General features: G+C 46.1%; 1 protein-coding gene across 4 annotated transcripts; it reads right to left on the bottom strand.

Annotated features, from left to right (window-relative positions):
* mvb12ba (multivesicular body subunit 12Ba) lies at positions 1 to 27,125 on the bottom strand. 4 transcript variants are annotated; one of them, XR_006021537.1, is made up of 11 exons: positions 23,733 to 23,753; positions 21,598 to 21,720; positions 16,926 to 17,033; positions 15,086 to 15,182; positions 14,202 to 14,331; positions 13,744 to 13,881; positions 10,331 to 10,425; positions 7,540 to 7,595; positions 7,249 to 7,308; positions 3,323 to 3,633; positions 1 to 3,222 (listed from the first exon to the last, which is right to left on the bottom strand). XR_006021537.1 is itself a non-coding variant. In XM_042059211.1 (10 exons), the coding sequence occupies exons 1-10, from the start codon at positions 26,718 to 26,720 to the stop codon at positions 3,544 to 3,546; spliced, it is 948 nt and encodes a 315-aa protein (XP_041915145.1). In that variant the 5' UTR covers positions 26,721 to 27,125; the 3' UTR covers positions 1 to 3,543. The 4 variants fall into 4 exon arrangements, 3 of the variants coding, with proteins under 3 accessions (XP_041915145.1, XP_041915146.1, XP_041915144.1); XM_042059211.1 differs by lacking the exon at positions 23,733 to 23,753 and adding an exon at positions 26,670 to 27,125 and having other exon boundaries at positions 1 to 3,633; XM_042059212.1 differs by lacking the exon at positions 23,733 to 23,753 and adding an exon at positions 26,894 to 27,125 and having other exon boundaries at positions 1 to 3,633.

The raw sequence follows: 27,125 nt of genomic DNA, 5'->3' as shown, positions 1-27,125 counted from the left end.
CCCATATTGACTTTTACTGACTGAAACACACAAGGGAATTAGGCTTTGGAACCATGAAAGTGATTGTGTGGCTTGTGCGTAACGTTGGATGTTTTTGTTTTTTGAAAGGCTCTCTGCCACAGGATGCTAAGAGCACACATAGAGATGTTACCAGAGCAGGCTTCCACAGGATGCTGTGTATACACAACAACAGCAACAGCAGCAGCAGGTTCCCTATACAGCACACAGAACACGGCAAACGTGCAGCTATTTTCACAGAAAAATGAGCATCACACAAACCAGTCAACAGTATTATATACATTTATACATGTATGAAAAAAGCATATTAGTTAACAGTTAAGCGATGAACAACAACCACGTGGAGTTAGTGTATTTACACGACACAGTCCTAACACATATGTAATTCACCCAAAGGCAAAACAAACAAACAAAACAAAGAAATTTGTTTATCAGTAAAAGTTGTTCTTTGTGTTCTGGGTGCATGAATGCTGACTTAAGAATGATGGTGCAATGACATGAGAGCTTCTAGTGGCTGTCGATCATTTTCACAGCATCTTGAATTCTCTGGCCTCCAACACAATATCAAGTCGTCTTGGACATATTACTAACAATACAGTTAGTCTATATTTAAACTTTGATTAAACAATAATAATAATAATAATAATAAAAAACACTTGAAAACTGGACATGTTCTTTTCTTAAAACAGTTCGATAAATTGTTCATGTTCTGGTTCGAGCTTAAGGCCAACTTAAATTCAAACCTCTTTCAGAAGCACCCCTTTAAACTGTACCTGCGGTCCTGGACACCATAAATGTTTTCATTCTGCACAATACTACCTGCACACACAGACACGTTAGCTAGTAGGCCTAAGCAAGAGTCAGAGATGGCTGCTGGAAAGAGAGTAGACAGCATGGCGCTGGAGGATAAGGCCTAAAGGATAAGGCCATGCACAGATCTACAAGTCGAGTGGTTAGATATAACGATCAGGCTTGGTGGAGTCACAGGTAAAAACGCTATTGGTCATCACTACTTTGTTAGAAAGAACAACAAACGCTTACAGTGGCCATAGTTAACTCCACGTTGCCAGGACTTTAGTGGCTAACGTTTTTTGGAGTGGATTACCTCACAGTGTGCATGTATTGGTTTTCGAGGCTCGCATTTGAGACGGAATCGTACGGGCGAGCGTTAGCACTTGGTGTATCCGAACAGAACAATGTCACCTGAGTTTGGTCGGCCGCCCATTAAGACAACGCTGCACCGAAGAGAGATTCTTGTGTACACGAGAAAGGGTCGAACCGACCGGCAAGCAGTTGGTGTGTTTTTAAAAAGTGAGCTGACCGAAGACATTGAAGAAAGTGATTACCATTAGGCTGGCTCAGAGGTCAGGGTAGACACTAGCTAGGGCATAGATTCACTCCCACTAATTAGAAACAAATAATTAATCCCTATTGCGACAGCAAAACGTCAAACAACACGGACAGGTGTTAACACTTCCAACCAAGCAGAGCGTGTTCTCATCTTGAGTGTCATGAGTAAACAGAGTTGATATGGCTAGTGTCAAGTGAGTCTCCAAGTGGGACTGAGAGACAGTGACAGTGGCAGTGACCTGAAAAGACCGGTCCAGTCATCTAACACACGGGTCAACAGAGGACATGGGCGTACACGGGGTCAAAACATCAGTGAACTGGCTTAAGCGACAAAAAAAAAAAAAAAAGTGACAAAAAAAACAAAAAAAAAACAAAAAAAACATGCACTCTCACAAGCCAATTCCGATTTTTTTCTTAAGTCTAATTCTGTTCACTCTTTTTTACAAAACAGAAGAGGCATTTAGAGACTCCTACTTTTGTTTGAGACATACAGAGACTGACAGGACGTTTTTTTTTTTTTTAAAGTGACCTTTCATAACAGGCAATGTCAATACTGTGTGTGAAGAGTTTATCCTGTTGCCTTTTACACATTAAAATTCTAAACTAGCACAACGTACACACACACACACACTCTCTCTCTCTCTCTTCTCTCGCTCACACACACACACACCTCTTAAAAAAGAGAAACTTAATTAAAAATGAAAAGTAATGTGAATTATGTGACCAAGGTGGACCATAAATACTGGAATTATAGTAAACAGAAATAAGCACATTGAAGTATGCCATGAAATGCCACAATGAAAATAGCTACGAGACCAGTCCAGGACTCGTGCCTTCAGAGTTCTGCCAGCGGGCGCTGGTCAATGTGTGACCATGACTGTTAGTGGTTGTGTTTATGTTCTGACCCACCAGTCTGGCTGACCATGGGGAGAAGAAAAGTCCTGGCGTGAACCAAAATTGAGACTTCGAATAAATCATAATAGTGCACTCAACAGAGAAGTATTTTAACTAAAACAAGACAAACATAATAATATCAACACTTCAAAGCAATCCTCATCCATGACTCATTCATATATGAAGGGGGATGGGGGAGGGCAATGTTAAGTGTTCTTTTTATGATTTTAAAGAATCAGGTTCAGATGTTCATGGGTGTCAATGTGCTGAATTGACTAGGGGCCTCCTCAGACATAAGTAGTAGTGTCAAAGTTAGACAGAGGGGGGAGCTATATCCCACACAGACACATTGTATATTAGGCCTGCTTTCTTTTCCACCTGCAAACACTTGAAAGCGACACAAACACAAAGGATCCGAGACCTGTAGTATCTGTCTGTATCCATGGCCTCAGTCAGCAACAGTCGGACAGCAACAGCAACATCTCTCTGGCAACCAGTTGCTTCTTTGTGACATCACAATGGAGGAAGAAGTGTTTATTTCCAGGGTAATGCCGAACCACGTGGAGCCAACTAGGGCAAGCGAGGGAGGAGTGTGTTTGTGTGTGTGTGTGTGTGTGTGCCTTAGCTTACACCAGTCAGGGATATCAGTTTGTGTGAGTGTGCCCAGATCTATGGTAGTGTATCTGAATCTGTGTGTGTGTGTGTGTGTGTGTTCCTTCTTTAGTTCACAAGGCTTTCTGGTTGGAAGTCCTCCAAAGGCCGAAGAGTCTCTGCATCCCTTTTTAGTTCTGTAGCGTTACGTAGTGGTTTCCATTCGAAAGAAAGTCAGTCGACTGCTGCGCTCCTCCTCCTCCTCTCTCCTCTCCACAGAATCAACCAGCAGCAGTGATGAAGAGAACCCCAGAACGGGTCAACAGGGCTCCAGAAATCAGTCTGCACCGCATGCCCCCTCTCCCCTCTCTGTTAGTCCAAAGTCAAATGGAAAAAGAACACTGCAGCGCATCCTCCCGCTTGTCTGATTCATTTATTTCTGAGTTTAGCGTCTGGTTTTCATACTCACTAAGGGCGAGTGGTGGGCATAAACATGACTATAGATGAGTGGATGAAAGGCTGTGGAAGAGGGCACTGGTCCCCCACTCTCTCCCTCTTCCCTGTTGGCTCATTCTCAGTAGTTCTTCCTGCTCCTCGTCCTCTACCTCCGGGGGGGTTGGGGGGGGGGGTGGCTCGTGGAGGGGTCTGGGAGGGGGAAGGGGGGGGGGGGGGGGGGTGTGAGGAGTCGACTCATGCTTCTGAGCCTCCCATGGTGGTCCGCGTGGGGCTGGGAGGCAGGCGGGCTGCTGCGCTGTGCTCGATACGGAAGCTGTACTCATACTGAGAGACACAAAACAGAGAGAGAGGGAACTTAAAACTGTACAGAGATTTAAACAACACCTCCAGCATAGCTGTGTGGAGACAGACATCCATATTCACACTAAAAGCCCACTTGTGGTTGTTAAGCTGGACCATAACCGTGTTACAAAATGAGAAAAGATAAATTCAGATTAATTAGATTAGAAAGATGTACAAGCACTTCCTGTTGTTTCAGGAAAAAATAATAGAGGGTGGAACAGTAGGTACCAGGGTAGGAATTTCACGGCGGCCACAGACATCACAAGTATCACAGGAAAGAGCTTTTTCTCAGCTTTTAAACGATGTTAGCCGATAATTGCTGTGTTGAACGGTTCGCGAGAAAAGTAAATAATATAATTCAATTTAATCATACATTCTACTGAAGGTTTTGCGTCCATGATCTCCCTACCCGTTCATCTCTTATACTTCACGAACCCTTCTTTTAACACATGACAAACCATATATCAGAATAAACAGCAGACCTTATCGAATACAAAGGTGTAAAGCAGTCCCCTGTACAGTTAGCCGTTCCAGAGTAATCCAGTTTTGAATTTGCAGTAAATTTCGACATGCATGGATGTCTCCAAATTTGGGCTTTAAGTTTTACAATGTAAAATATGTAAAATAATTGCTGTGTTGAACGGTTCGTGAGAAAAGTAAATAATATAATTCAATTTAATCATACATTCTACTTAGAGTTGGGTATCGTTTGGGTTTTATCCGATACCGGTGCTAAATCGATACTTTTAAAACGGTGCCGGTGCTGAAACGGTGCCTGAACCGGTACTTTGTTTTTAAAATGTTTTAAATTAAAATGGTCTAAAGCATGAATTGCTTTTTTTATTTATTGATAAGACAAATTTGAACATGAAATTGAACTGTTATATTCAATTTACTATCAATATCTCATTGCTCCTACAAATAATACATTTAAATGTTAAAACAGCTTGCCATGCATGCACACACAATGGTAAGCTCTGCTTTCAAGTTTACCCAGTGTAGGCTCTACTTTCCAGTTAATTCAGTGTGTTCCCAAATGCTTCAAGAAATTTCATGTCTTAACCCATAACACGCAATAGTTTTGAACATGTCAGGCTACATGTCGGTGTTGAAGTGTTTAGATTCCCAGCGCTAGCCTAGTCATTTTAACAGCAACTATGGCTATGCGCTAAGACCAGTCAGCTGAGTTTAATTAGCGATAACGTAGGCTACGGAGATGGTTTCGTAGCCTCTTTGACAGCTCAGTGACATCAGGTATGTAACCTACATATTTATGTTTTTGCCAGCTAACTTTTAACACGATCTTCATATTCATTGTGATGCTATATGGGCCTCATGTACATGAAAGATTAATATCATGCCATTATGTTGTTTAGAACACACCGTGAAATAAAGTTTTCACCTTACAACTTTGCTGATAACATTTCAATTTCAGTTAGCGCATTAGCAAGGACATTGTGTAAGGTATTAGGCTGCTGTTAGGCTGCTGTTGATGTTGTTTCATAGCCTTATGCTTGTGTGTAGTTAGGCCCACTGCTAGATTTTGACAGGAGCTAGCGATATCGCTTGAAAGTAAGCTACTTGGGCTCACGCAAGCTGTCAAACACTGTCCACTCGCCTATGTGGTGCACCCCTCTGGTTTATACATCCACTTATGTTAGCTAACTGTATCTGGATGTGTTGCTATCAGAGCAAGACGTTATAGATGGTGCATGACATGCAGTGATGCCTTGTATAAAATAAATAAATAAATACATAAAAAAAAAAACGCTATTTAAGCACCGAAATGATGCACCGAAATCAACGTTGGTATTCGATTCAGTTACTACAGTTTGTGTTGGCACCGGTCCCATATTAGAACCGTGTTTCGGTGCCCTACCCTAATTCTACTGAAGGTTTTGCGTCCATGATCTCCCTACCCATTCATCTCTTATACTTCACAGTCCCCTGTACAGTTAGCCGTTCCAGAGTAATCCAGTTTTGAATTTGCAGTAAATTTCGACGTGCATGGAGGTCTCCAAATTTGGGCTTTAAGTTTCACAATGTGGTTAAATTGTTCCACATGATTTCATAACAGGCCAAATACAAAATAAATGTTACAAATATCGCCTAGATATTGGTAAATCAGAGGACAGCTGACTAAGAGTTTGTGAAAGTAGCCTTAATGATCACAAAATGCTAAGCATGCATCCAGGCTATTTGAGTTTCTTAAAGCTGAGCTGTGCTTAAATTGTTCAATACATGATTTCATAGCAGGCCAAATATAAAATAAATGTTATATAGCCAGATATCTGTAATTATTAGATCAGATGATTTACAGTTCTATGTAATATGTCATGTTTCTGTAATGTTTCATACAGTGATGCAGGTCTAAAGGTGATGCAGTGAATAGGCTAAATACAACTTTGATCATTTTTATATGCTACTACTGTATAGTTAACTTTGGCCTTGGTGCCCTGACATGTGGACTTTGTGCCCCCCACCAAATATGCCCAACTGAAGGCCAAGTGGCCTTGCCCACAGAATGGTGAAATTCCAAGCCTGGTAAGTACACTCCGCTAACAGCAGGTACACACTATGCTATATCCACACACATTGCTATAACCTGGGAACAAGATGGCCAAATATATTTTTTTAAGTGTACTTTTTTGGCCTTTTTATGCCTTTAATGAGACAGGACAGTGGAGAATGACAGAAAGCGAGCGGGAGAAAGAGTGGGGGGGGGGGGGGGTCCGGAAAGGATCGCGGGGCGGGAATCAAACCCGGGTCGCCGGCGTACGGTGCAGGTGCCCCAGCCAGTTGGGGCCAGGCCAAATATTTATTGAAGACGCTGAACAGGTGGCACCAGAGTAGAGACATGTGGGCTAAAGTACATTAGGAGAGTCAGAGATGGAAAGAGAAATTCTACACTACAGCAGTACAGTTCATATGTAAGCAAACTCTGCCCCCTAGAGGCCAAATTCAATGAATGCATTCCTGACAGACATTGCAGACTAAATAAGTAAACAACTTTGTCCCCTGGCTCCTGTTCATGTGTCAGAGGTTTGGAACTTAAAAAACTCATTTAAATTCAATCTGAAGCCACATGTTGCTATACCACACTAGACCGTCTCAGAGCCAACACATCAGAGGTTTAGAAACTAATTGGATTTATGTAATTAAAAGAGTGCGATATCTGACATTACTGAGTTCATGGAGAGGTTTATGTGCTTTGTCTACAGCTGTGCGTATAAACAATAAATTAAGTCGACTGGCACCAACATTAATCCAGAGTGTTCTTCTCCCTCACTCACACACACATTAAATTACACATGTACTCCTATGGGTCATAGTGGTACATACAGTACACCAAAGACCAAAATGTAACACTTTGAAACTTAAATGGGAAGTGAGTGAAGACAGAATTCCATCAGTTCCTCTGTCTGTTTATCTCTCCGTCTGTCTCTGTGTGTGCGTGTGCGTGTGTGTGTGATACGGTCAGATGGAAGAATGGCGGAATCACATTTTATATTTATAACAGGTTGTTTTGACATCATCAGTTTTGTGTGTGTGTTTTTAAAATCAAATTCTGACCCCATCTCTGCCCAGTACACTCACCTCCTTCTCAATCTCCGCGAGGGACTTGATGTTAATGCCCATCAGGTCCACCTGCTGTAACTGCAACAAAAACATGGGAGCATCAAAATACATGAATTCATGAAACTATGCCACTGTTTTATGTGACTGTTTTTTGACTGATCACAAAACAAGCATGCATATTTTCAACCTCTTTCTATTAATATCCTTGGATTTTGAGAAGTCTGCCAAGAGTAAAACAGAAACAAACTCTGGGCAACACATCTGAAGTTTGTGCAATTTGATTTTAAAATGAGCAACGTGTCCACTCACGTCACTGGAGGCACTCGCAAACTTGTCAGAAATCATGAAGGGCACTCCATCCATCGCTGAGACGAACAGCACAAGAAGACATGGAGAGAAAACAAAACACGCAACGTCAAAGGGTATCCTTCAAGCATTCACACGCGAAACACACTTGGCTAAAACAGGAAAATCGTGTCCACACCAGCCCTGTCAGACTGATAAGTTTAAAAATACCTTTTTTTTGTGGGGGGGGCATCTATTATGTAAATGGTTTGGTGTGACTGGGTTCAGAAGGGCGAGACATGGACAGGACAGGGAGAAGGGAGAGAGCCAGAGGTCAGTAAGGAGAACCTGGCACTTTTGTGTGTTTTGTGTGTTTAATGTCTACATAGCACTGCAGTTACGCGCTTACAACCAGGGCAGCGACCGCCTTTCAAACAAGCCAAATTAATTTGATTTTCATCACAGTGGGGGTAAAGGAATGTAAACTTTTCAACACGTAAATCCCTTAGAGTTGTCAGACAAGGGTTCAAAAGATGCATTTTAAAACAGCCTTTGAGCAGTAGTCAGTACGTTTTTTTTTTCTTTCCTCCAGCTATGTAAAAATGCAGACCCTTATAATATAACATCCACATCAATCCAAACAAAGTCATTTCATCATATTCATAACCATGCATTCGCTGATCCAGTTCCCTGACTGCCTTGAGGTACAATAAAACAAGACCTATTATGTTTTTTTTCAAATATGACTGCAAGTACTGTAGGCCATTTCCAACACAGTAATGTAGTTCAAGGGAAACACTACAATTGTGAACATTCTGGAAATGAATACTGCCCCGTCTTACTGAAAATGTCACAAGACCTCACAAAACCACTTTGGCCTCGAGGTTTTTTGAAGACCTCATTTTTCATTTTTATACATTTCTTTTAGATAGAACACTAATTAGAACTCTACACACTCCAGCTGTGATATACAGGGGAGCGTTCAATATGTCTTCATGGGACATTCAGATGATGCATCCTCTGCAGCAGAATGAGCGAGTGGCATTGGCTATGACGGGCGGCGCATCTCCATGGGTTTGCATGAAGAGGCCATGTCTGCGTATCAGCCCAGACTAGAGGAGAAGGACTCCGAGTCACGGCCACGCCAGGGGATGAGCACTGACCTCTTTGCAAAACAAAAAGCACAAAGCCCCCAAAACAGGAGCTGACGCTTCAGGATACGAAACGAAACGAAACGAAGTAGAAGGATAAGGAACGGGACGGAGACACAGCGGATGAAAGATGAAAAGTCTTTAACTATGTCAAGTGGGAATGCCAAGACACAAGACACATACAGAGGGGGAAAAAGAAATCGGAGCATAAGACACGCACACGTACGCACACATGCCTACACACACACACACACACTCTGAGTCATCAGTGCGAATCATCATGGCTAATGAGGCGGATTTCAAAGACAGAGTGCCGGCGATGAGACGATATGGGAAGAGGATTCTGTATAAAGATCCTTAATTGCACAAGTCATAAATCCATGGGAAGGAAGGAGGGAGAGAGAGAGGAACAGAAGGAAAGAAAAAAAGTCTTGTGGGAGAGACAAAACACAGAGAGAGAGAGAGAGAGAGAGACACAGAGAGAGAGAGAGAGACACAGAGAGAGAGAGAGAGTAAAGCCGGGGGTGTAGGGGCGGAGGAGCAGTGGAGGGAATTCTGATGAGCCCCCCTGTCAAAGATTAATACTGTATATGCAAATTACTCCAGGCATTTACAAGTTCTGCCTAAGCTCCCCAGATCCACCTTCAACTCCCTCCTCTCCCCTCACCCGCATCACCACCCCCACTCACACCTCCTGCACTTCCTCTCTTCGTCTCTCTCTCTCTCCCTCCTCTCCCACTCCTTCTCAGTCACCCTTTCCATCCGTGACTCACTCATGTTTCATTCATCCTACACCTCACCTGTCATACAAAACACTGTTACAGAGGAGGTGAGACTGGGGGTGGTGTGTGTGTGTGTGTGTGTGTGTGTGTGTGTGTAGCTGTTTTGAGGGGCAGGACTGGCATGAATTAATTGTGATTCTTCTCTCCACTCGACTGTTGATGGACCCCTGGGAAATGTGCATCATCGTTTGAGTGTGTGTGTGTGTGTGTGTGTGTGTGTGTGTGTGTGTGTGTGTGTGTGTGTGCGCGCAGTGCAGGAAAAGAAGAAAGCAGGTGCCACTCCTATCTGCGATCGGTTTCCACAGACGCATGAGAAAAGTGTGGGGTTGCCGTGACGCCTGGCAGGCGCTTTGTTTTCATGCTTGCGGCGACGCTTGTTTGTTTGGCTTTGATGAGGGTGGGAGGTTCGGCAAGCGCAGATGAGGCGACGCCGCTCTGTAATTGCTCTCGGCTTTAAATGGTTGTTCTGTGTGTGTGTGTCTGTGTGTGTCTGTGTGTGTCTGTGTGTGTCTGTGTGTGTCTGTGTGTGTCTGTGTGTGTCTGTGTGTGTCTGTGTGTGTCTGTGTGGTTGCTGGGCGTTTTGAACTGGTTGAAATTGTAATGTGCAGGTGTCTCAGCTGCTGGAGAGCCTAAATTCTGACCGGAGGCAAAAAGCAGGTCAGGACGAGGCGAGAACTCACTGGGACTAACCTGGCCACATACACACGCAATCATTCCAACAAATACACAAACAAACACACACACAAAGAAGCACTCAGACACACACACACACAGCTAGTCTACTGTCTCACAAAACAAAAAACAAACACAACTCGTCCTTTTCTTCCTTTCTTAGTTCTGTCCTGACACTGAACGGAGGTGGGTCTGGAGGGGTCAGCTCACCTGAGATGGCGTACAGGTTGGAGTTCTGGTGCTCGTAGTCCGGCCTGGTGGTGCTCTTGCCTCTGAAGCTGGCCGGTAGGGTCATGGATATGTGCCTGTAGGGGGCAGAAACAGCAGCCAGATTATCCTCACTGTCCAAACACACATCATAGAGAAGGTACACATACCAGTGACCGGAACTTGGACCAGGGAACCAGCTGAGGAAGGGGCGTGCCAATGCGACAATAATGCTTTTGATGCCAATGCGACAATAACGCTTTTGATGCTAATGCAACAATAATGCTTTTGATGCTAATGCGACAATAATGCTTTTGATGCTAATGCTACAATAATGCTTTTGATGCCAATTCTATACTAATGCTTTTGATGCTAATGCTACAATAATTCTTTTGATGCCAATGCTATACTGCTTTTAATGCTAATGCTACAATAAGGCTTTTGATGCCAATGCTACAATAATGCTTTTGATGCCAATGCTATACTAATGCTTTTGATGCCAATGCTACAATAACGGCTTCTACACACAGTTGTGATCAGTCAACGCATGCCAGTGGGTGTTCCCGACGGTAGCTTTGCAAATGACTTGAAGTATAACCGTAATTTGATTGGTTGGTGCCGTCCGTCGATTGGCTTGATTGGCCGGTGCCGTCTGTCGGTGCAGCAACAGGGCTTCTTAACACGAGCGACGGGAGAAACACGACGCAACGGACCCACAATTCAGTTCGCCAACGGATGACGTGAGCCCATGTAAAGTGAATGGGATGCGTCTCCAGCACTGCAACGCACGCAGCTCTGTGTAGAAGCCAAAATGCTTTTGATGCCAATGCTATACTAATGGTTTTGATGCCAATGTTATACTGTTTTTGATGCTAATGCTAAAATAATGCTTTAGATGCCAATGCTACAATAATGCTTTTGATGCCAATGCTATACTGCTTTTGATGCTAATGCTAAAATAATGCTTTTGATGCCAATGCTATACTGCTTTTGATGCTAATGCTACAATAATGCTTTTGATGCCAATGCTACAATAATGCTTTTGATGCCAATGCTATACTAATGGTTTTGATGTCAATGCTGAGAGGACTGAGCATATTCCAGTCTTGAAATCAGACCGTGCAGGATGCTGCTGCTGGGCAGTGCCCTCTGCTGTGCACGATACTGCCTCCTCATCACATTATAACGCACACACACACACTTCAAAGTGTTGGCTCTCTGGCCTCTGTTCTAAGTATAGGCACATCGGTATGACAAGGAGGAACAACATACGCCCTTCTCTGTCTCTGCACCTGCTTAACGTCTCCCTCAAATGCACTCAGGAGATTTAGGAAAAGGAAAAGGGAGTGTCGAGTGTCGACATGTCTGCGATGACGAGCAGGTGTGTGAGGGTGTGCGTATGAGTTATGCAAACACAGAAACTTATATAGGAGGATTGAGCATATGTAGTGGGTAGACCACACAGAGTGTGCACACACACACGCACACACACACATAATATTCATACTTTTAAATTATCCATCATCCAACATCTACTTAATCCTAAAACAAGTCAAGATGGTTCCCTCCACTGCAGCAAACTGTTTGGGACCATTCACCATCTCTGAAGATGCTCACGAAGCTGCCAGTCAAGCTGAGCTCCTACTGCTGTCTAATGGACTTGCCTAAGCTGTCAGAGTGGTGAATAATGCTCGACCTGTTCCAGTCCCTCTAATTAAATAAAGAGCTGAATAAATGTTCCAGCCGCACAACCACCACCAACAACCAGCCTCCTGTTCCAGCCGCACAGTTCTGCAGTTGGCCCCCGGCCTGAAGACTTGGCATGGAGGGGGGGTGAGGGGCCTGCATGCGGATGCTAAACTGAGGCCATCAACAGGAAGTGAGAATGACAGAATCGTAGGGAGAAATGCAATGATGACACTGCAGGAGTGGCGGGCGGATATGGGCTCGGTCTATTTTTATACGTGCAGAACTTCTGAGGGGTTTTGCAGACAGGAAGACTGACAAAAAGCCAAAGGGAGGGAATAGAGAGAAGGAAGAAGGATGGAGAGATAGAAAGAAAGAAAGAGAAAAAGAAAGAAAGCGACAGAAGGAGAGGGAGAGAGAGAGAGAGATAAAGAACACAGCTTGTATGACGAGAGAGTGAAAGATTACATGGCTACAGGGAACTGATGTGAGGGGTGGTGCTGGGGTAGGGCACAGCTGTGGCTTTAAGCAGCTTCCTGTTAACACACACACACACACACACACACACAGGGAATTGTCAGATTCTAACCACACGGCAACCACATCCTCCACCACGTCGTGCCACATCCTCGGATCTCACACCTAAGCCGCAAGTTCCACCTGACACGTTGGCCTCGGCGCTGTCCAGTCTCATCACGTCAGCGGGGCCTTCTCCTCGGAGGGGCAGCCATCGCCTAGCAGGCCACACTGGAATGTTCACGACAGGTCTTAAGTAGGCCGGTTACCAGGCAACGTGGGGCTTAAGTGAACCGAAGGGACTGGTTAAGCAGTTCGGATGGCCACTAGTTGAGTTCAATAAACTGAGATACTTCCAGGGCCATTCAGGGGAGACATGAGAGCAGCCTGAGGAATGTGTAGTGTAGTGTGTGTGTGTGTGTGTCTGTGTTTGTTTTACTGGCTCTAAGGTTCACTGGCTGCTTACACCACTACTCTCTCTCTTTAAACACACTTTTCCCCTAAAGGAGGCCCCTCTCTTCTAAAAAACACACAAGCACATGCACACACTTCTCCTGAAGGAGGAACCCCGCCTTAAAAACATACAAACCTCTAAACACTCTTATACACTTATAAACACTCACACACACATACACTCTGTTCTTAGGCAGCCCTTTGTGTTTGTTTAGGTCATTATCTGAAGAACGCCGCATATCTGGCTGATGACCAGTCCAGCTCCAAGCCCTCTTTCGCCTCTCTCTCTCTGTCTTCCTGGTCCACCTCTCCCCCCTCTCTCTCTCACACAAACAGTCCGCTGCAGCTGGGGCTCCACGCTCAAAGCTAGTCGGACAAGGCCAGACTCAACAGACGTCCATCTCCTGACAGCTGGAATGCCGAGCGGCCTCTCCTCCCAGTCTCTAGACAGCAAGCGGCTTCCTTTTTAAGGGGAAGCTGAACCACATGCTCCTCCGCACATGTGTACCGCGGCCAGATGTGCTCAGATGAATACATGCATATGGTGTACAAAGAGACACAGACATAAGTCCATACACATCATACAGGACTAAACACACATGCAAATGCATATGGAAATTGTGAAAACATATAGACAAAACACACACTGGCAGTCCCATATGCCCACCTAAACACATATGGCATATACAGACCGTGTACCCCCCACCCCCACCACACACACACACACACACACACGAGATGTCCGAGAAGAGTATACGTACTTGGGCATGACCGGCGCTGGAGTGGAGTTGGCGGTGGTGACGGGCTGCACGTTGTTGCTGTTGCCCAGCACGGGTGACGAGTCCTCGGCCCGGGGCACCTTGCCCATGCGGTACCAGATGCCCATGTTGTTCAGCTCTCTGTGGAACCAAACCACACCCACTATCAAACCACAATGACCACAGACGGGGCCTAAATCAAAAATGAACGGGATAAGAGCTTATGCATTACACTGTGCACTCTTCTGCAGGATATGCCGATTACACAAGCTATAAACAGAACACTACTGAGACACTTTGATCATCTTAGAGTCGTTTCATAGTCTACACAACACATGCACTGAGACTGTTGCATCGTGGCTGGCTTTGTGAGGGTGTATTTCTATTGGTTCATGTGTGTTGTATCATGGCTGGCTTTGTAAGTGTATTTCTATTGGTTCATGTGTGTCGCTGGTACTGACCCTATGAAGGTGTACTGGGGTGGGGCCTGCTTGGACCGGCCCAGGATGCGCACGTCACAGATGGCCGCCTCCGTGGAGTCCCGCGGGATGAACTTGATGCACAGCCGCCTCTTCCTGAACGCCTGCTCCTCTGTGGGTGTGTGAATGTGTGTGTGTAAGCAAGTGTGTGAGAGAGAGAGTGTGTGAGTATGTGTGTGTAAGCAAGTGTGTGTGCGAGAAAGAGAGAAAGAGAGAAAGAGAGAGAGAGAGAGAGTGTATGTGTATGTGTGTGTGTGTGAGAGAGAGAGAGAGAGAATGGGTGTGTATGTGTGGAGGGGATTTGGGGACAACAGAGAAGGTGGCGGATCAGTTGACAATCCAATCAATTACATAAGGCAAAGAGCACTAGACTAGACTCCAGCCCTGAGCAACAGGAGACCGCAGATACCTTCTCCGAGTGAGCGCTAAATTATTCATACAGAAGAGAGAGACGGAGAGGGACAGAGACGATTACCGATTTGACTACAGCTGTGAAATCCAAGGAGCAACAGACTTGCTGTTCCTTAGTCTGGAGTGGTATTAAATTCCTGCTGATCAGCATACAGAAGTCTCCATTGTAAGACATTATATGACGAGGACGACGACTTTAGAGGGCAGTGGTCAGTCGAGCCTTTTATGACCGGAAGCAACGTGCCCCTTTTTGTCCTACGCTCATGAGTAGAGCTTTTATGATTAATGAGATGGTTTTAAACCACCAAAACACTTCTTAACCACTTGTGCCTACTATTAAAATATAAATACAGAAAAGACCGAGACACCAGGATGGGAGTTGCAGGGCGACAGACAGACAGACAGACAGACAGACAGACAGAGAGGTAAGTAGTGGTCTGCAGCCGAGTGCTTACGGGTGTCTATTGTCTCCTGGATGGGGATGAAGCCCACAGGCAGTGTGTCCTTGATGTCAATCAACTTCATGTCCACCAGCACATTCCCTAAATGACTCTGCAGAGAGAGTGATCGTGATAGGCCACATGATGGATAGAGAGGAAATAGGGATGGGGATAGAGAAAGCACAGACAGAGAGAGAGAGAGAGAGAGAGAGAGAGAGAGAGAGAGAGAGAGAGAGAGAGAAAGAGAAATACAGAGAGAAAAAGATAAAGAGACAACATATTGAATACTATAGATATTGCTCATAGATATTGCTTGTATGAGCCTCCATCTGAAATAATACTCCAGGCATTCAGACAGGCCATTGGGGGCTCTATAATTAGACACCAGGCCCACACACTTGACTGTTACACTTGGCTGTGGTCCCGCTTGGGTGGGATGGAAATAGCTGTTGGATAAATTTGATTAGATGCAGTGCTTACATTTCTCTTCTTCTCACATGGGGAGAGGGTGCTAACTGAGTGAGCGCAGACAACAGCAACTCATGAAAGTCATGCGCCCGCACCAGCAAAGAAAAGGCCTCCCAGAGCCAAAAACCAACAACTGTGAAGGGCTTCAGCTTTTGTCAGAGGGCCAGCTACTTCTTCGACAAATGACTGGAACTTTGGGTTCTCAAAGAAATGCCACAGAAACACAAGTTAACACATTCCAGGTCTCACTTTGAAGGCAGAGTTGATTTGCATTTTGTGTTTGAATCTCAGAGATCAAACCGTAACAGATAAAACTCAAAATGACCACTCCCGATTTCGGAATCCCACTCTTGAGAGGGACACGGGAGACTCAGGAGCTGCCCATGACGAGGTGCATCTCTCTCTGGTCAGATGAAGATGCGGACTCTCGTCCTGTCTCGGTGAGACTAATGTGGCCATATCGGTTTGTGTCAGCGCTGATTACATCTAGCGGGGTCTGCAGCGGCCAGAGCGGGCCAGACAAAAACAGCTTCCGCTGATTAGACTGTCGGCACTCATCACGTCACACACGCACGTGGCGGCGCCCGTGAAAGCCCATAGCGCCGGGCAGGAGATGTGGCCATTTCACCGGCACAGGCCACAACCTGTGAGCTTCTCACACACACACACACACACACACACACACAGGGTCATATCTGTTTACGATCTCAAGAGTAGTGATGTGGGAGTTGATGGTGCTTTCCGCTGTGTTTAGACTGTTGACACTCTGTTTAGACTGTTGAGAGTTCTGCAGTGAAGTCATGCCTATGAAAAGATGATGTTCTGGTGGAAATGATTCGGAACCGCACGAGCCCTCGGATGGGACGGATTCCTTCCACTCACTCTCGCCCGGCGAGCTGCAGCCAGGAGCAGTCGTCCGGGTTGACCTGGGACACGGGTCCGAGCGTGTGCGAGTGTGTGTGTGAGTGTGTGAGCCTGTGTGTGTGTGTGTGTGTGTGTGTATCAGGGGGGTGGGGGGGTGGGGGGGGGGGGAGATTCCAGCTTTACAACTTAACAGGCAAGCACAAACAAAGTTAGGAGGCCGGGTGAGGAGCTTTGGAAGTGTACAAAATGAAGACATCCTATGGCTAATGAGGGAAATGAAAGGCTGCACTAGGGGAATGAGACCAGTGGAAAAAAAAAACACTGGCTGGAAGTGGCTCCTTAGGAAAGAATTTATCTCCTGATGGCAACGGCCTGCTGTTAAGGACAGCAAAAGGCATTAGGCTAGCTGTGTTTCACCATCCCGAGGCATTAGACGAGACATCTGGGGGCAGTCTGTGAAAAGGGCTACACTAATAACGTCCTGAGGAAGTGAGGCGGCAAGAGCCGACAGATTCGGACTTACGTTCTCTTTGGAGAAGACACGGGTGAAGCACAGGTAGCGCGTCACCTTGGACTTGAATAGGCCGTCTTTCCACAGGTCAGCGTCCATCCCGTCTGTTGTCTGGGCAACCTGCAGGGAGAAGGAGAGGCCATACTGAATGAATTGGACACGCCCTACCAACTGAGTTTGATCACAGAAAAAATTATAATGGGGTTTCCACAAACAAAAAGTGTATAAAGACTGTATTGTAGAGGAATTCAAACAGTAAACAAGGGGTTGTTTTGTCTAGTCTTGTTTTGTAAGAGGTTATGCAAACAGAAACAAGTCATCCACACAGACACAGAGATCTTCTGTTTAATTCTGCTAGAGCACCTTCCACATGGTATTTTTATCTTCTTGAGGTTTATATTTCACCTCTCAATGCCCAGTCTTTCCATAACAGTGCCCTCAGGAAAGACAGTATCTGCTCTACAGACACTGAATAGGTCTGTCTAACAGTGAAGGCATGTGGATGTGTGTATGCATGTGTTTAGGGGGGGGGTGTTATATTGCTGGGAATGTGCACTAAACGGCAAAAGCAGCTGGAGGAGCTACCCACATACAGACGGAGTGTTTCGTAGCACCATGGCAACAAGCTTCACACAGATAATGTACATTCCTAGAGTGTATGAGTATGTGTGTGAATGCGTGGGCACAGGCCAACATTAGGGGCCACGGCATCACTTATGACGTCCACAGCGCTGGCAATACTGGGGAAGATGAGTGCCATGATAATGTGTGTGTGTGTGTGTGTGTGTGAGCACGTCACAACCTGCTGTCTTTAAGACAGAAATAACTGTGAGGACGAACTGAAGGAGGAGGAAGTGAAACTCACACTAAGGAGGAAAAAAAGGATAGAAGTGAGACACTGACAAACCCAAAACCGCCAGTCAGTCAGAGCAGGTTTTAAAAGGTGGAAACATAAGGAGAAAGAAAAGAAACAATGGAACAAAAAAAGAAAGGACATACAGAAATAAAGAAAGAGAGAGAAGTGAAAGCTCTCTCGAGCCATGGGCCTTCCGCCCTCCTCTTGCCCTCTGTTCCCAGGTCAGTGCACACAGCATCCTGCTAAGGGCCGATGAAAGGCTTCGGAGGAGTGAAAGGAAGAGGAAACACCACTCCACTCCTGCTGTCTGCCTTTCCCCTCACTTCTCCTTTCTTTCCTTCTCTTTCTCTCTTTCTTCTCCTCTCTTCTCTGTGTGCAGGGCCCTTCTTGGGTGGGCTGTGTGCGAGCACTGGGCTGTGTGCTTTCTCGGACATGAGAGGGATGCGTGTCTGAGCAGGCAGGAGGAGGTAGCGCGCTGATCGCTCCTCAGCCGCCTCGCTGCCACCTCCACTTCTCGTTCTGGTCTGGCAGGAGTTGACGTCAACGGAGGCGCGTTTAAAACAACACAATGGTGGCAACTGCTCGTCCGCGCCCTCTGGTTTTCTTGAGGCCCTTTGCTTTGTTTTTGCGAGTCACAGTCCACACCCAGCCAGTGCCAGTTCCACAGCTGCGAGGTCACTAGAGGGCAGACACTGCTGCTAAAATGGGACAGTAACTGACCGTCTGACCAGCTATGTAATGAAGGTGATGTTGGGCTCTGGGGCAGCCATCGGTAGAAAGCAATCCCAGCAATCCTGTGTGTGTGTGTGCGTGTGCGTCTGTGTGTGTCCGATGCCTTCTGTGGGGGAGTGGGGTGGAGAGAGGGCGGGCGAGAGATGCGTTTGGAAACAATGAGGGGGATTACAATGAGTGTATTCATCCGGCGCGGCCTGCAAAGAGACGGCCGTGGGGAAGGAAGTTCAGCAAAACAACAGCGGAGAGCACAGGCGATTAAAGCAGAGAGAGAGAGAGAGAGAAGAGAGAGAAAAAGAGAGAGAGAGAGGAGAGAGAGAGGGGCTCTACATCACAGACCACCAGTCAGAGGTCACCCCACGAGACCGCAGTCAGATTAGCCAGACCAGAGAGAGTGGAGGACAACAAGTAATCCACTGTTCCACTCGCAAAACAATACAGCCCTCTCTCTCTCTCTCTCTCTCTCTCTCTGCTTTCTGTCACTCTTTCTCTTTGCCCCTCACCCGGCTCCTTTTCTGCCCATCGCTCATCCACTCCCGGGGAAGGCACTGTGTGAATGGGGAGAAGTGGGAGGACCGGGGCGCTACCAGCAGGGCCGGGCTCCCTCTTTCACGCGCTCTCAGCTCCCCACACTGGGAGCATTGTTGGCTCCCTCTCCTCTCCTCTCCCCCTGCTCTCTATGGTGGTGTAGACTCTGCTCCTCTGGGCCAAATTCAACACCACTCCCAGGTCCAGTCCCAGCCCCTGCGGTCTCCCTATGGAGTTCCCTCAGCCATGACGCCCCTGCGTAGACTCTGCAGAAAACTGGCACAGAAAATCTCAATGACCGTTGAGAGATTTCATTGAGCAAAGGTTGCAAAAAGCAGTGCAGGATTAAAGTGGAAAAGGTGAAGGGGGTTGCTTGTACACAAAGAGAAGGACAAGTGCAAGTTATGGGACCCAATGACTTCTCTCTGAGCTAGAAAGAGCAGAAATAAATGGAGAGGTGCAGCCAGGATATCTTGAAGATCTCTGGCGCAGGAACACACAGGGCTGTTTCCTGCAACATGATGTTTAATGCCCCTGTGTATTGCTGGGGTTAGTGAAGGCGGCTCACTCTGACCTGCTGAAGACACACACACACACACAATCTCACACACACACGCAAATGTGAAAAGCTGTGGACTCGAATGTGTGGGGCCACTTTCCCCCCTTAGACTGAGGTCCCCCAACACAATCCTCTCTCTCTCTCTCTCTCTCTCTATGAGTGTGTGTGTGTGTGCATGCCTGAGAGACTTATTAGGTCAGGTGACATCGATCAGCTCACGTTTCTCCCAGCTTTCTCCCCGCAAGGAATGCCTTTGATGCTCGGCCAGGAGAGCACTTCATTGGGAGCGCGATCAAAGTGTGTGAGAGAGCGTGCGAGTGTCTGGAGTATCTAGGTTTGAGAGTGGACATTACGTGTGTGTGTGTGTGTGTGTGTGTGTGTGTGTGTGTGTATGTGTGTGTGTGTGTGTGAACAAGGATATTTTCCCCCTTGGCACACGAAACAAAATGTAAGGAGCTACAAGAAATAAACCTGTCTACCCCTTAAACTGTTCAAATAACATGTACAACACCGACAGTCGTTTGTAAATAAAAATACCTATAATTATCCTCTTAGGTTGGTGAGAAGACATTGCACAATGGCTCAGCCATCCAGCCACTTCCTAAAATTGTGCTGACCACATTATAGGCTTTTTATGGAATTTCCCCACTAGCAAGCATGCGGTCAGTCAGAGGGATTAAAAAACCCTATTCACATCTAACTGTATATTGTGATGTCTATCTGTTTGGGAATCCACCCATGAAGCATCAACCCACATTAAAGGCCGTCACACACGGCTGGCGATGCCACAGTCAAACGCAACGGTGGAATTCTGTTAATCGCTTTACTACACACACTACTGGCGACGCGATCCCCCATCGATTCAGTGGAGATACACTGACCAGACAGCCGTTTTCGATTATGACATATCAAAATAACCCTGAGCAATGGGACGGTGGCGGTTGCCCCATCGTTCCACTAGCTGTGTGTGTTTCCCCATTTACTTCAATAGATTCTATTCCATTTTGCCAGTAGCCTGCCCTAACTCGCTGTTGCATCGCCGGCCATGTGCGTAGGCCTTAAAGCTGCTAGCACTTCTAGCTGCTCCTGCTCTTCCAGTTGAGCTACCAGGAAACTGAATGGAAGGAAAATTGGACGGGAGAGAAAGAATAACAGGTCCATGCAAACGACACAAGGCCGAGGCGTCCACAAAGAGACGAGAGATAAGACATGAAAAACTACAAACAATATCCAAATGCAAACAGCAAGGAGGAGACGGGAGAGAGTGTGGGAGAGAAGAACAATACAAAACAGATGGAGATGGTGAGAACACACAACTCAATGTGTGTTCGAGAGAAACGCCTTCCTGACCCAATCCACATCCCCAGAGTTTCCAATGTGTCGCCTCATAAACAAACAACTCACCTCCTCCCACACACACACACACACACACACACCTCCCACACACACACACACACACACACACAGACTTCTACCTCATCAACCTCCCCCCTCAGACACACACACAAACAGACTTCAACCTCACACACACACACACACACACACACTTCAACCTCATCAGCCTCCTCCCAGCGCCACTGCTGGGCAGACAAGCTTCTCTGCTGCCCTACTTCTCACTCCTCTAGTAGCTCAAAATAGACACTGTCCAGAGGCCCTGTCCCCCAGTTCGCCACAACAGTGCTGAATTTACAGACCCAGAGAGGGAGCGTGATAGACTGAGTGCTGGTCTCACGTGACACATTCCTCTTACTGCCTGAGTGGAGTGGGGGTCCTTGCAGAGTGCATGTACACAATCAAAGTAGCTGCATTTACATGTGCTCCTGTCAGGTAACTGCATCAAAACACCTTAGTCTAAGGAAAGGTTGGGAAACAAATTGTAGAAACTGGTAATTGATCAGCTATGATTGTAGATACATCCATGCACTTGAGGCTTGTGGTACTGTGCCTACACATTAGAGCAATGTAACCTGATGCCATCACACACACACACACACACACAGAGTCCTTACCACATCATATCCAGTGGGCGCCCTGTTTCGGGAGGCCACTACCCCGACCCCAGTGATCGGATCCATGGGTAACTCTGGCAGTGCGTCCGACAGGTCCCGTACCTCTGGCATCACGGAGGATTTCTGGAGAGAGGGAAGAGAGAGAGAGACGGAAAAAAAGAGAGAGGAGAGAAAGAAAGAGAAAGAGAGATATCAGTAACTCCATCCTCACTCAGCACCTCCTTTATCAGATTAGGACCACAAAAGCAGAGCAGAGCCAGGGGGCTGCGGTCTGGGGTTGTGATACAGGGATTAGACTGCACAAGACACACAGGACACACAAGCTCAGATACTGATAGCTGAATGACTGGCAGGATAAAGGGCTTTACAGGAAGAGACCGTTGTTAGACGGAGTAAGTATGACATGCAAGGGCAGGGAAACAAAGCTGCTGCAGGGAATGGAATTAGGTATCAATTTAGCCCCGATAACATAAGAACAAACAAAAAGCTTGATCCAAGTCAAAAGAATTATGAGTCTGTGGAATGCAATAAGTGATATCACAAATCAAGTTAATAAATAACATTCTTCAGTCAGATGCAAGCTGCTGAACAAAAAGCAGCTTGTTCAGCTTTTCAAGCGTCTACCATGGCTGGTCAGTTATCCTTCACTAGAACATGTCATAGTCTACCTTAGGGAAACCACCTGATTGGGAAAGCTCCTAAGATAGTGCGAGAGGAAAAAAAGATTCACATGCGAACATGACGACACCCCTCAAACACGATCAGCGGAGAGACACGGCAGTATGCCAAACTCCTCTTGAGCGTGTCAGAACAGCAACAGACCCGATGGTTCATCCAAGCCTCCCACTGCTATACAACTGAGTGGGAGGAAACAGCATGGGCCACAGTGGAGTAACACTGTGTGTGTGTGTGTGTGTGTGTGTGTGTGTGTGTGTGTGTGTGTGTGTGTGTGTGTGTAGGTGCATCTCAGTTGACTGTACAATTCCTTCTTGAGTTTCTCAAGAAAGCAACTGAACACTAACAAACACCACACACACAGTGTCTAATGCCATCAGTCAGTCAGAGTGGGTGGCTGGCTGGCTGCTGCGGTAGGCTGGAGGAAATCATCTGACAGGCAGCAATGAAAGCTTAACCGAAACTGTGTGATCTAGATAATCCTCTGTGAGTTAAGAGGACTTTGCAGAGATTTCGGCTTTCAAAGAGACGCTTAGGAACAAACAGTGACGCCAATGACAAGAAACATCCAAAAAAATCTTGATCGCTGTGGTTGAGCACCAGACACATGCTGTAGGCCATCAGCTAATGACAAAAGGACAAACGCTAACAAACTTGATGCAAGCTCGATTAAATGGGCATAAAGTACTCCGAATGAATTGCAGATGTGCTAAAGGACAACACTTGCTCAAAAAGTACACAAATGGCTTTGGAGTTTGTTTTTTTGTTTTGTTTCCCTTGTTCTAAATTTGGATTAGGAGTTTGGGAGCTGACAGTGCAGGACAGGATTCTGCAATCTGCACGGCAATCTGAAAAGAGCGCAGACGCCCGTTTGTCTGCACTGATTCAGTCTGATACAGATAAGCAGAAACTTGGCAGCCATTGGATGCAGAGATAGACTACTAGCTATACTTTAATGCTTCGCATTCCTCATTGGCCAAGCTCACAACTTCTGAGAACGCACAGAGAGGCTCATGTTCTCCCTTCTTCCAGGAGATCCTCCAGTCCGCTATGACAGAACGAGGCAGCAGCATACTAATGAAAGCCGACTTTCAGGGGGCGAGCGAGCAGGGAGCTTTAGTGAGGCAGGCAGCTAGGCAACAAGGCCTCCCTGCCTGGCATCTCCTAGGCGACCCAGCTCCCTGGCCTGAAGGGGTGACAAAAGGCCGCCTCAAAGAATGCCATCCGAGTGAGTCAGGAGAGGCCAAGGTAAATAACACTCATGAGAGAGAGAGAGAGAGAGAGAGACCCAAACGAAACTTGGCACAGGGATATGGCGCAAAGACAGGACTTGTTCTTTGAACACAAGACACACCTGACACACCTGACTTGACTCAGGCAGGGCGGGACTCGGCTATTACATCATCACTCTCTGATGGACATAAGAAAAACGCAAGACATAGGGATTATCACAGAGTTACCTGCATCCTCTTCGTTCCTCTATTTCTGTGGCAGTCAGCCTTACCCTCGAGACTTGGAGGCAAGTAAAGAACTGGAGAAGGGAGCGCTTTCAAGAACAAACAAAGGAATACAAAATACCCCATCAGAAATGACTGCAAAACAGACCCACACTCCTGGTTCCATTTTCATTGTCAGAGACAGACCTTAAATATTCATTCATCTATTCCAGATATATTCACAAGGCAACACACACAGCACAAGTGTACACTGTTTCACTAAATGCCCCCAGCTACAAACTACTCAAAGCCCTAACCACTACCCTGTCAACACCAGACTCCTGCAAGAGAATAAGAATAAGCATGTTTTCTTTATATGAAAGGCAGACTTCAAATGATGCCAAGTGTGTGGTTTGTATTGAAATGAGTTTAAAAGTTGCCTTTAATACGCAATGAGAACAGACTGGTCATATGCCCCGACTTACCCTATTTTGTTATACATTAAAGATTTTAAGAGTGTGGCACTCTACAATCTTGCTCTGCAAATACAAGAATCTTTGCTGCAAAAGTCTGGCTGCATCTGCAGCAGTGCACACTCATGAGGCCTGGTGCGGGGGAAACCTCTCTTTGGACAAGCTTAAATTCCTCCGGTGAAGACGACAACATCTCTATAGAGACTTGAGAGAGAGACGGGAGCGGCCAAAACCGGAGAGACGAGAGAGAGCCAAGATCACGCTGGGGCTCAAGCTTGTAACGCAAGATGAAACCACAGGGAGCAAGAGAAGGAGAGAGGGGGGGTATGAAGAGAGTAGGAGAAAGACAACGGGGAGAAAGACTGTCGTTTCGGTTCTCCCGAGGAGTCAGAGGGGGAAAGAAAGGTAGCGGGCAACGTCCCGGTCCAGCTAGCTCAGCTGGATTCGGAGGGCAGACGGTGAGGGAAGGGGGTTCCCATGACTTCCCAGGAGCAGCAGGGCTGGACCAAGCTGTGCTGCCGCTTACTCAATTGTTGCGGAATTCCACCACCTCTCCCTAAAAGAAAGTGGCTTCTAGGGGCATTTATTTGCACAGGTGGCGGAGGGGAAGAAAGTGTAAGCAAACACAGTAAAGGGAAACTGGCCGAGCGCTGCCTTCCATCTCACAGGAGCGCCGCTTTTACGCCTCGTTTGCGTCGGCCGCTGGTTCTCACACAATTCCCACACCCCTGACAGGAACGAGCGCTGGCCATGGCCAACCTGTGGAGAGCGATCCAGCACGAGACAAGACTGCACTACAGCCTGCATGCTGGAGCTCAAAACAAAACGACCAAAAGAAACTGCTGACAATTCTGGACCATTTCATGCAATTCATGACCAAATTCAAGACCGGTCAGACAGTTTAATAGGTGAAATGATGGAGCAAACATACTGAGGAAAATGCAACTCTCTACACTTAAATTATTCTGATGAGCATTTAGCAAAGACTTGGGGGCAAATGAAGGGCATGAGAGTTTCATCATCCATCTGCCTTTTCCCCAAGCAGTTATGAATTCAGAGACTTGGATAACCACATCAAGCCTTATGCCTGATTAGATTTATTATGCATAATCCTGCTTATCAGGATATGAGATTCAATCAAAACTGCATGTCCAAACTGATGGAGCAGACATCTGTTTTCTGTTGTCTGTTCCTCTGATAATAGTAGGCTACACTCACTAGTTTTTGAATAGAAATATAGTGAGTGACATAAGTTTGGAAGACAAAAAGTCAGAGCTTTCAGATAAGTGTCAAGTGTATCAAGTGAAACAAATGTTACTTTGTGAACCATTTTGATCTGCCACATTTCCACCATAGACACCCCCCCCTCTCTCACAGTAGCCTACTCGTTAACGCTGAGCGGTTAAAGAATGTGTCCGGGTAAGGTTAGAAATGTCCCAAGACAGTAATGTCAATGTCCATTTCCACTGATGACATTTCAAGTGAATAAAAGGCTAAACAACTCAGACTGCCGTTTCTGTCCAAAGTTAGCACAGTGTAAACAACTAAGTAACCTTGAATATAGATAAATTAAGATGGTAACGTTAACATGACGTGAAAGCTGCAGCATCATCTCGCATCTTTGCGGTTCCACCTGATATCTTTTACCCACTCTGATCTGCACTGGCAGTCACTAAGCTATTCTGATGTTAACAAGTTAACCTGTTAAAGAGTAAGATAAAGTTACAAACAAAACGAAAAAAAGACATCAACCTGTAAGTTTAACAACGAGCTAAGTTATCAGCTAACAAACGTTAGCTAGTCAAAAATCCAGTGAGTAAGTAACACTAACCAGGTTTATATAGTTAACGTTAGCTATTATTAATTAGAGGTGCAAGTGATTATTTAAGTATAATCTGTTATTTAATAAGAACTACAATAAGAAGTAAACAAATCTACACAGCACGGGTAATGGATACTGGGCTGTGTCGCTTTGTTCAGGTAGCATCCAAGCAAGAGCTGTACTGTTTGCTAACAATAGCTACCTTGCTAGTGATAACTAACGTCAACGTTAGCCATACATTCCTAGCTGGCTACCTAGCGAACATAAATGACAACCATCCTCCGAATCCTTGCAAGGGAAAACAAAATAGCTTGCTAGCGAGTTAAGGATGGTGAGTAACGTTAACTGTGTGTAGCCTGCTCATGCACTTCGCCAATGCATTACTATAATTGACTAACTACAGTATTGTTGATATTATACATAACCACCTTACTCAAACCCTCAATGGAATCCACAAACTGTTCCGTTTCAAGTATTTGACCAGTTAGCTAGCATGTAAACATAGCTAACCGCTGGACTAGCCATCCAACGTTAGCCGGCGATAACTCAGAAACAGTAACGTTTGACATCATTGTACACACAAACAAGACTGAAAATACTAGTAAGTAAATGCAAACAACACTGAGGTAAGGTTAGCTGTACGTATGAGCTCCTTAGCGACTTAACTGTTACTCGTAGCACAGCGTCCTTCCTTTTCAGACAAAAGCAGCTTTTCATGACCACACACACTGCAGCAGGCAAAAGAAAGCCTCGGAAGGGCTTGGGGCCACAGCGGAGGGGGGATGCAGCTTTGGGGGGGAGGCCAGCCCTCGTGGAGGGAGGCAGCAGCGGGAAAGCGGCGGCTAGCTAGCTAGCTTGCTAACTAGCTGGCTAACATAACGTTGTCTTACCCAGTGAGGTCAACAATTTTATCTCACAAGAACGATTTCAGTTTAGATAACTAATTCTTCTGTATCCTCTTCTGTTTTCCTTACGAAATCAGAACGATAAAATCCGCATCTTTCTGGGGATGTTCATCCAAATGAAGTGTCATATGTCTCCTGGCGCACTAGCTGCGATCGGAGGCTGCCATTTGATGGGAATCAAGGGAAGTCTGCCACCGAAACTGCGCACCAACTGCTG

The sequence above is a fragment of the Alosa sapidissima genome, chromosome 13, assembly GCF_018492685.1.
Source record: "Alosa sapidissima isolate fAloSap1 chromosome 13, fAloSap1.pri, whole genome shotgun sequence".
Classification (NCBI taxonomy): domain Eukaryota; kingdom Metazoa; phylum Chordata; class Actinopteri; order Clupeiformes; family Clupeidae; genus Alosa; species Alosa sapidissima.
The sequence above is the reverse complement of the archived record's forward strand: the minus strand, read 5'-3'. Positions and strand labels throughout refer to the sequence as shown.